We start from the raw sequence: 10,723 nt of genomic DNA on the forward strand, positions 1-10,723 counted from the left end.
GTAACGGTTGAACTCTATAAGCTTGAAAATCTTTTCTAACCAAAATGATCCTATGATAATTTTGTTTCCCTGACTGTTTGATAGATGAACTAAGTAACAAAAAGGGAAAAAGAAAAGCCTCATAAGCTTCATTGACTGCTATGCAGAGAAGATTCTCTATTCTGATTTTCTATCAACATTTTCAAAGGCACTAAAATTTTTTCAGTATGAACAATTTATGATACACAAAACAGGTAATATTTGAAAGACTCTTAAAAATAAAAAAGGAAGATGGAAGGAAACCTCAGTTTTAAATATATTTATGTGAACACACCAGACAAAAAGAAATCTCATGGGGACACAAAAGGGGTCACCAGAGCAGTGAAGGAATTTTAAGCCCTTGCTCTGCGAGGCTCCACTTTAAATCCAGCCTGGGCAGACTAGCGGTGTTACCAGACATCTGCCTCTTGCCGTCTTTGCACCTGCAAATGTTTCTGCCCAGGACCACTCTCTCCATGCTGGAGTTACAGCACTGTATTTTCCACAGCCCAGCAATCTGGTCTTTCCTTCCCATTCGAGGATTTCCACATTACACCGACAAGACCCCCAAAGGCTGGCTGCCCCGTGGGAAGCCTTCTCCAAGCCATGGGTCTGCCCTGCACCCCAGCGAGGTCACAGGAGCATCCGTCCCTGGAGCACCTGGCTGGCAGCTCTCCCAAGCAAGTGCATGTGGGTTTTGCGTCACGGATTAATCAGCATCCCAGCCTGCCCGTGCCTCTCTGCTCCCCCTCCACACTTGGGTTCCCACATGGTCACCTGCCCCGATAAATGGCAGCTGGAGGTGTCCCCCCCTCCCTGCCGCTGGCGCCAGTGAGCTGGGTGGGAGCGCATGGCAGGAGCAGGCTTTGCTGGGGCTTTTCGGCAGAAATGCAGCTGGAGTCCAAGCCCTGGCTGTAGCTAAAACCTTTCAACACTCAGATCCAGAACCTCTAAACTACTCCCCGGCTTTAACAAAATACAGAGAGCCAGGAAGCGGTTCCCATCTATAATAATTACAAGAGAGTTTCCCTCGCCCTTGCACTATTTATTGCTTTTGCCCTTACCATAGATTGCTTGAGACAGAAGAGAGACTATTAAATATCAGAATATTTCTTTCTGGACAGGCAGGGCGAGCTTTGGTAGAAAACTCCCTCTTTCTCCCAACCATTGTCACTTCTATTAGAAAAGGAAGGGACTGGTTTACACTGCAGATTGAATTAACCATTAAATGACTGCGTTGCAATGACTGCAGCGGAGGGAATGGTCGCCTCCAGTAGAGATGAAATGCTGCAACGAAACTTTCGGAAAGGTACAATAATTGTTCAAGTATCCTTTTCTAATTTGTCACAAAAGTTACCCATGGCTTCTCTCTCCCTTATTTCCACAAGGTTGTCAGGGGAGAAAAGGTGCATTTTGGTAATTACAACTGAGGTTAGAAAGAGGCAGCCAGAAGGGCACCTGCCATCCTCCCACCCAGGTGACCTGCTTCGTCACTGACTCCACAGCTCCAGGACAGGGGTTTGCAAGGAAACAGCTCACTTGCGAATAATAATAATAATAATAATAATAATTAATAACCAAGTGACGCCCTAATCTTGGTTACATCCATCCACCCTACCCTTAGCCAGAGCTCCTGCCAATCACACTGACACTGATTCTGTTCTCAGCAGGTTGTGTCGACAAAATGAGGAAAGACAGAAAGGCCGTGAGCTGCTTCGGCTGGAGGGAGGTGATGGAGAACGGCCCACGAGGATTTCTGTCTCCTGGCTGTAGGGACAAGGGGACACAGATCTTTCAACCAAGCCAAACCCAGGGAGAGCCACCTCCCTGGTGAGCTAAGATCTCCTCCTCACCCCCTTGCGAAACTGTAGGATGCAAAAAGGCTGTCAGCAGGAGGTGAGGGGAGATATTCCTCCTCCAACTCGAGGGCATCCCCTGTGTGACAGCTGAGCAGGAGCCGAGGGCACGGCCGTGCTGGGGGGGGCACAGCATCCCGGGCCGGGCCGTGTCCCCAGGGCCGGCACCCGGCGGGGTGTCCCTGGGACCCGCAGCCGCCCCTGCCTGCGAGCGGGGGAGCCGGCGGGGCCGCTGCCATCCCCGAGGAGCCCTGCAGCGGTGGCTGATCTGCATTCAAGGGCCATCCCCTCCCGACCCGCCCCCCCCAGGCCGCTGCCCTCCCTCCTCTCTTCCCCAGCCCATCTGCAAAACTTGGGGAAAAAAAAAAAAAAAAAAAAAAAAAGCCCTGAAAAAGGATGACGAGCGTTATTCGGTGGCATTTCGGAAAGTTGCCGTGCGGGGAAGCGGCGGTGCAAGGTCAGGGCAGGCTGGCTGCCGGTCTCCCTCGGTACATTTGCCGCCCCCCCCCGGTATATCTGCCGTCCCCTCCCGGTACATCGGCCCTGCCCGCCCGCAGCGCAGCGCCCGCCGCTGCCGCTCGGCTCAGGGGGAGCAGCTCGCCCCCTGCGAAACACAGCGGGGTGCAAGGAGGGGGGAAGGTGCATAGGGGGTTTCTCTGAGTTGCTGCTAAGCCGCTGGGCGAGGTTGTCACAAGAACAAACTGTTGTGATTTCCCCTTTCGCCCTTTTTCTCCGCCCCCCACCTCCCTTTTTTTGAAGGGGGATGTCAGGTGCATGTTGCCTGCTGGCACCCCATGTTGCTCCCGCGTCAGAAAATGAATGATGCAGCAATTTAATTAGGAGGGAGCGGTGCGTCCATATTGCACTGGTGAAGGAGAGCTTCAGAGGCTGAGAAAGATGGTGCATATCCGCGGGCGCGGAGGCAGCGCCCCTGCCCGCGGAAAGCGCTGTCGGGGCGGCCGGAGGCGGCGGCCCCCCCCGGTTTTTCCCTCCCGCACCTGCAGCGTTGCCTGTCAACTTTTTGCTACCGAACCGCGGTTCCAGTTAAGTCTCCTCCCGGCCGAGTTACCCCGGGCATGTGGGAAAGGGAGTTTGGGTTGAAGGAGAGAACCGGGACTGGGGAGCGGGGACCGGCGGTGGGTGCTGCGGGACGCCCCGGGGGGTTACGCGGCTCCCGCGGGGCGCGCAGCGTCTCGGCCCCGCTGTGCGTGGAGATACGCGCGTATGTGTGCCCGGGGATGGGGGTGTGAGCCTGGGGATGTGTGTGCGCGGGTGTGCGCGGCTGCGGACGGCGGGGACGCAAGAGGTACCGCGGGGGGCACCTCCCTGCCCTGCCCGCAGCGATTCCCTCCCGGCGGGGCTGCGACCTGGGGGAGGCAGAGCCCGCAGTCCCCCCTCCCCGACCCTCCACCCTCCCTGCGCATCTCGGTCGCCAACTTTCAGCCACGGGTGAACCCGCGCAAGCCGCCCGCCGCGCCCCCCTCCGCGGATCCGCCGCACCCGCGGGCCACTTCCCCCCCCGCGTCTCCCCGCGCAGCCCCGTTACCTGCCCGCAGCTCCCGGGCCGGGCAGACACCGACCGGCGGCGCTGCCCTCCGCGGGCGCGGCCCTCCGCCTCCGCGCATACTCCGCGCTGGCAGCCGCGCAGGGCAAAAGGATGCGAGAGGTAGCGGGTCTCTCCCACGAGGTTTTTGGCTTTGCCTCCGCGGCGGGTGGGAGGCTGCTGGATCCTGGAGAGTCTGCGAGGCAGGAGCGGCGGCACCGGGACAGGACGGAAGGAGAGACGGAGACAGGGGAGGACGAAAGGAGGAGGCGCTGGCGGCGCAGGGGTGCGCGGCGGGGGGCGCCGGGGCGGCCGGGCCGGGACACCGCTGCCGCTCCCCGGGGCCCGCCGGGCTGTTCTCTCCGCCGTAGCCTCGGCAGCTCGGCTGGCGCTTGCAGTCAGAGCATCTTTGATTTCCTCCAGAGTTGGGATTTTTTTTTTTTTTTTTTTTTTTTTTAGAAAGAGGGAGTGTGCAAATTGTGACCCATCCCGGCGGCTTTTTCCTCTCCGATTCTTCTTGGTTTTTTTCCTCCCCCAGCTCGTTTCCCACTTCCCTTCCCCTCCGCCAACCAGCCCCCTCCTTCCCTCTTACAAAAAAAAAAAAAAAAAAAAAAGAAAAAAAAATGTATAGTCAGGGCTTCCCAAATGCGCGCCCCCGACCTGATGCCAAGCGCGCCCCCTTCATTTGTTCCCCTTCTTGAAGCTCATTTTCATGACGTGGAAAAGCCTGATCCAGGGCAACAACAACACCACACACACACACACACACACACACACGCACACGCACACACACGCACACACACACACGGAGAAGCAGAGAAGCCCGAGATCCTCCGCCGCGCCCCAGCCCTCCCGCTCCGCGCTGCCGGTGCCCGGAGAAGGCGGCGGCGGCGGCGCTGGATCCTGCAGCAGCCCCTCTCCTCCCTCCTCCATTGAGTGTGCCAAACAGCAGCTCTGCATCCTAAAGAAGATCATTGAGGGGCTCATTGCATTCCCAGCACGTCTCAGGCTTGCTTCTTTTTTTTTCTCTTTTTTTTTTTTTTTTTTTTCCTTTCGCCTCAGCTTCAGCAGGAGTAGAGAGAGAGGGAGAGAGAGACACAGAGAGGGAGAGACAGAGAGAAACCAGCAATCTTTAAACTCAAGCTTTTTTCCCCATTCCCTTCTTTTTCTTTTTTGTAACGATGTGCTAAAATCTGTCCTGCAAACCGGTAAGTACAACCTTTCTGGATCCTTTTGTTTCCGCCTAGGGTCAAAGACACCCCGTCTTCCAAAAAGAAGGTATAATAATCCTCTTTATTTATTTTTTTATTTTTTATTACAGCCCTTGCAGAAGAGAAAGAACTTAAGTGGCTAATATTTTGCAAAGGAGACAGAGAGACTGATACTGCAATATAGCTCTCATCTCTCTCCCTCCTTCCCAATTAGATGCTGGTTTTAATTGCAGAGGGTATTTCTCTTTTCATGCTTTCAACCATCTCCTCTTTCCCACAGGGGAGGGTTTCATTTGCAAGTTGATCCTAAGGATTTCTGTTCCTCTGGCATTTCTCTCCCCTAAATGCATCTCTCTGCTCTTAAGTTTGTGGATGGGGGGCAACATTTTCTAGTTCTTACACGAGGAAGGCAAAAAGGACCTTTTCTATTGAAAGATTAAGACTAAAAGCAACGATCGCTTAGAATAATTCTAATGGGCATTTCAGTGATTCAAGGAAGGCTGCATCACCGCTGTTATTATTACCATCCTTAGCATTTCTCTGTGTCCATACATTTAAAATATCTGGTGAAAGCAAGGGTGAAACCATATGTTGAAGGAGCTGCATCTCATTAGTACAGTATTATTTTCATCTGATTGGAGAAGAATGGTGCCTTCATTCGGAAGCATATATAGTAGGATAGATAATATATCGGCTGGTAAGTGTCAAGGTATTTTTTCTTCCACTTTCAGCTTTTTAACCGGGTCTCCTGCTTGGTCCTGGGGGCGCAAAATATCCTAATGCAAGGCAGGCTGAGCGTTTCAATCCTAGGTTCCTCTTTAGCTGTCACTTCCCTTTAGATGGGCTGATCGCATGGGCATGTGCTTTAGAAAGATTAATCATCTCTAAATGCTTTAATCAGCTAAAATGACTAATATGTGGTATGTATTTATCTGATAATATACCAGTTGCATTAATTCATTGGGGCGTTTCAAAGAGGAAGCTTTGCTTTTAAATCAGGGTTGTTAACCATTTGCTATTGTAAAGATATTGTGGGGATTTCTGAAGAGGATCGTTTTGTCAGGGACATCAGCAAACCTTGCACATTCCTTTGAACTTGTGTATGGAATATACTGAGCCGGCAGGGGGAGAGATTCAAGGGCTGAGATTCTGTAACTTTGGGAGTTTGCATGTATGCAAGATGTAGTGCGACACTGGAGAAATCTACCCACTGGTATTTCCCCCCTGTAGTCAATGCGGGCTATGATGGCTACAAAGCTAAAATTTCAAACACGTATGAAATACGTGGAGTTCTGCATACTGGTCCTATGGTGGAAAACATGCAAAGACGCAACACGCTCAGCCTGTGTGCTCGTCCTGCTGTGTGGTCTGCATGTGCTGTCCTCTTTATAGGTGGCATTTACCAAGTGGGGGAATAAGGGACACTGATATCGCGTGATTAAACCTTCTAACATCTCATAAGTATAAATTAGGGCCAGGCTTGCCCATCCAACGCCCCTAGAGTTGGTTGTGAACGTCTGCCCAACAACTGCTGAACTTTCCAGGAGCCTAACCCAAGTCTAGCAGGTAGGGGCTTAGGAAAAGGAGTGGGTCAGGAATACTGAAATCTGCATTTTTCTTCCTGTTACAGTTTTGTAAACATCAACAAATGATGAAACCTTCCACGGCAGAGACGCTTCATAAAGGAAGGATGTTGTGGATAATTCTTCTAAGCACAATTGCTCTAGCATGGACTACACCAATTCCCTTGATAGAGGACTCGGAGGAACTCGATGAGCCCTGCTTTGATCCATGTTACTGTGAAGTGAAGGAGAGCCTTTTCCATATACATTGCGACAACAAAGGATTTATAAATATTAGTCAGATAACAGAGTCGTGGTCGAGACCTTTTAAACTTTATCTGCAGAGGAATTCCATGAGGAAATTGTACACCAACAGTTTTCTTCACTTGAACAATGCTGTGTCTATTAACCTTGGGAACAATGCACTGCAGGACATCCAGACAGGGGCTTTCAACGGGCTCCGAGTTCTAAAGAGGTTGTATTTGCACGAAAACAAATTGGACATTTTCAGAAACGACACTTTCCTGGGTTTGGAAAGTCTGGAGTATCTGCAGGCAGATTACAATGTCATTAAACGGATTGAAAGCGGGGCATTTCGAAACCTAAGTAAACTGAGGGTCCTTATCCTAAATGACAATCTCATCCCCATGCTTCCCACCAACTTATTTAAGTCTGTGTCCTTAACCCACTTGGACTTGCGCGGGAACCGGCTAAAAGTCCTTTCGTACCGCGGGATGTTGGACCATATTGGCAGGAGCCTGATGGAGATCCAGCTGGAGGAGAACCCGTGGAACTGTACGTGTGAGATCGTGCAGCTGAAGAGCTGGCTGGAGCGCATCCCCTACACCGCCCTGGTGGGGGACATCACCTGCGAGACCCCCTTCCACTTCCACGGGAAGGACCTGCGGGAAATCAAAAGAAGTAAGCTCTGCCCCATGCTGTCCGACTCCGAGGTGGAAGCCAGCTTGGGCATCCCTCAGCTGTCGTCCAGCAAGGAGAACGCGTGGCCTACGAAGCCTTCCTCCATGTTGTCCTCCTTCCATTTCACCGCCTCCTCTGTTGAGTACAAAACATCCAATAAGCAGCCCAAACCCACCAAGCAGCCCAGGGCGCCCCGGCCTCCCCCGACACCCCGGGGCCTGTACCCTGGGCCGAACCAACCGCCCGTGGCTGCCTACCAGACCCGGCCCCCCATCCCCATCATCTGCCCTACCGGGTGCTCTTGCAGTTTGCACATCAACGACCTGGGCCTGACGGTCAACTGCAAGGAGCGAGGGTTTCACAACATCTCCGAGCTCCTGCCCAGGCCCTTGAACGCCAAGAAGCTGTACCTGAGCGGGAATTTGATCCAGAAAATCTACCGCTCCGATTTCTGGAATTTTTCTTCCTTGGATCTCTTACACCTGGGGAACAACAGGATCTCCTACGTGCAGGACGGGGCTTTTATCAACCTGCCGAATCTCAAGAGCCTGTACCTGAACGGCAACGACATCGAGCGGCTCACCCCGGGCATGTTCCGGGGCCTGCAGAGTTTGCATTACCTGTACTTCGAGTACAACCTGATCAGGGAAATCCAGCCGGCGGCCTTCAGCCTCATGCCCAACCTGAAGCTGCTCTTCCTCAACGACAACTTGCTCCGCACCCTGCCCACCGACGCCTTCGCCGGCACCTCCCTGGCCCGCCTCAACCTGCGCAACAACCATTTCTTGGCGCTGCCGGTGGCCGGGGTGCTGGAGCATCTTCACGCCATCGTCCAGATCGACTTGAAGCTCAACCCTTGGGACTGCACCTGCGAGCTGGTGCCGCTGAAGCAGTGGCTGGAGGCGCTCAGCTCCGTCAGCGTGGTGGGCGAGGTGCTGTGTGCCAGCCCGGAGAGCCTGGCCCGCCGCGACCTGCGCTCCCTGGAGCTGGCCGCCCTCTGCCCCGCCGCCCTCCGCCCCGCCGCCGCCGCCGCCGCCGCCGCCTCGCCCCCCGCCGCCCCTCCGCCGCCCGACGCCACCGGTGCCGCCGCCTACGAGCTGCCGCCGGCCACCGCCGCCGTGCCGCTCTCCGTCCTCATCCTCAGCCTCCTCGTTCTCTTTTTCTCCGCCGTGCTGGTGGCCGCGGGGCTTTTTGCCTTCGTGTTGCGCCGTCGCCGGCGGAAGCTGCCGTTCCGCGGCCCGCGCGGGGAGGCGGCCGACCTGGGGGGTTTGCCGCTGCGCTGCCCGCGGATCTTCGAGGAGGGGGGCGGCGGGGGCGGCGGAGGAGGAGGGGGAGGAGGAGGGGGGGATCGCTCCCCGGAGAAGGCGCCCCCGGCGGGCCACGTCTACGATTACATCCCGCACCCGGTGACCCAGATGTGCAACAACCCCATCTACAAGCCGAGGGAGGAGGAGGAGGCGGCGGGCGGCGGCGGCGGGGAAGCGGCGGAGCTGCTGCGGGGCGGCGGGGAGCGCTTCGCCCACGCCACCGCCGCCGCCGCCGCGCAGGAGCCGGGCACCAACTACCGCACTTTGCTGGAGAAGGAGCAGGAGTGGAGCTTGGCCGTGTCCAGCTCGCAGCTCAACACCATCGTCGCCGTCCATCCCCAGCACCCCGCGGGCGGCGGGCTGGCGGCGGGCGGCGGCGGGCTCGGGGGGGCGGCGGCGGCGGGTGGGACCCCGCGGGACCGCGACCGCCCGCCATCCTGTGCCGTGGGCTTCGTGGACTGCCTGTACGGCACCGTGCCCAAGCTGAAGGAACTGCACGTCCACCCCCCTGGCATGCAATATCCGGACCTCCAGCAGGACGCCAGGCTGAAAGAAACCCTTCTCTTCGCGGCCGGCAAGGGCTTCTCAGACCACCAAACCCCCACAAGCGAATACCTCGAGTTAAGGGCCAAACTCCAAACCAAGCCGGATTACCTCGAAGTCCTGGAGAAGACCACGTACCGGTTCTGACCGCCGCCCCGCCGCCCGCCCCGGCACCGCCGCATGCGAGTAGAGGATACAGCTGTGTGCTCTCCCCCGCCAGATGTGCGCGCTGCGGGGAAGGGCCGTTCTCAGATCATTAATCGATGAAGTGCCTTCGCAGACTTTTGCCAGCAGATGTTAATCAATCATTATTTTTTATACTGAAACTGAGACTTTGACTGTGCCATGTCTAAGGTATATTATTATTATTATTATTATTATTATTATTGTTATTGTTATTATTATTATCGGGGATCTTTGTATTGATCCTGATTAAGTAAATTCTATGTGTGTCTCCTTTTTTAATTTTTTTTCCTTTTTCTTTTTTTTTTTTCTTTTTTCTTTTTTTTTTTTTTTTTTTACCGTCGCAGTAAACTTCCTTTATATTTTCCCTTGGAGGGGGAGGGGAGGGAAGATGGCATTTTGTGGCTTGCTTTCTTCTTGCCCATCATGGCACAGATTCTGTACATTTATTTAAAAAGGAAAAAAAAATGCAAAGAAGCAAACGAGCGCAGTTTGCTGCATGCCTGGAAACTGCAAGAGGGAAGGGAGGGGAGGGTCTTGCTCGAATGTCTCACTCTTGTCTCTCTCCCTCCCTCGCACGCACACTCGCCCCCACCGCCCCCCCCGCCGCCAGCCCGGCCCCTCCGCGCCCCTCCCGCCCCCGCGGGGTCCCGCGGAGGGGAATCCCGTGGGCTGGGGGATGTCACCTGGAGCCGAGCAGCCCAAAGGATGTAACAACGTGGCGCGCACACCTAGGGAATGCTCAGTGACACTTCGTCATGACGCCATGGTTTTTTGGAGGACATCCGCACTTTCCTAATAAAAGCGACGTGCAAATATACAGAAAAAGGAAAAAAAAAAAAAAAAAGCTACTGGGCACCTATCACTAACAGCTTTGTAGGAAGCACTTTTAATGTTTTCTCTCATACACACGTGCACACACACACACAAAGGTACAACAATGTGCATATATTTATTCTGTAATTTCAAGTGAATATAAATTGTAAAGGTAATGTTTAATCATTGTACAGTGATGCGTCTGGTATAGCTTTCCTAATAAAACGTTTTGAAAAAAATGCATATATATATATATATACCCCCATATATATATATATAGGAATACAAAGCTTGAACCTGGAACTTCAGCTTCCCCCTACTGAGATTTCCTTCCCCCACCTTAACCTTGAAAGCTATTTTATTAATAACAGTTCAATGCACTGTGATGTTAACAGAGGAAAACCCTGTACAGCTTCTCTTGCCAAGATACCACCCGAGACTTTTAAAAATCCGATTTACAATCTGTATTCCCACGTTGCACTGTACTTATGGCAGTTCCCATGTATTTAAAAATAGGCAGCAAAATTAAGACTGCGTCCTCGAGTGGCGTTTCTCGCAGGAGCGCTGGGAGCAGAGGATGTGGATGGTCCTGGTGTTCGCAGTAAATGCGAAGTGAGCAGTCGGACGGGGGTGGGGAGGGAACAAATTAAAGCCGATTTCAATTGTGGAAAAGGGAGAAGCCGCCTGGAAAAGGATCCCAGCGGCTTCAATCACCGCGGCTGGGACAGCGCTGCTCCCCGTTTGCTCCCGGCTGAAACCGGAG

At 54.0% G+C, this 10,723-nt stretch overlaps 1 protein-coding gene across 1 annotated transcript; it reads left to right on the forward strand.

The window, feature by feature from the left end:
- The first annotated feature begins 6,276 nt into the window (after positions 1-6,276).
- On the forward strand, positions 6,277-9,151 carry SLITRK3 (SLIT and NTRK like family member 3). The gene has a single exon (XM_065640133.1). It carries the CDS (start codon positions 6,277-6,279, stop codon positions 9,106-9,108), a length of 2,832 nt encoding a protein of 943 aa, XP_065496205.1. The 3' UTR covers positions 9,109-9,151.
- The last annotated feature ends 1,572 nt before the right edge of the window (positions 9,152-10,723 follow it).

The sequence above is a fragment of the Caloenas nicobarica genome, chromosome 8 (assembly GCF_036013445.1).
Source record: "Caloenas nicobarica isolate bCalNic1 chromosome 8, bCalNic1.hap1, whole genome shotgun sequence".
NCBI classification, from domain to species: Eukaryota; Metazoa; Chordata; class Aves; order Columbiformes; family Columbidae; genus Caloenas; species Caloenas nicobarica.

Excerpts from the sequence above, each read along its gene's own strand:
- SLITRK3 (XM_065640133.1), top strand. The coding sequence starts at position 6,277 with ATGATGAAACCTTCCACGGCAGAGACGCTTCATAAAGGAAGGATGTTG.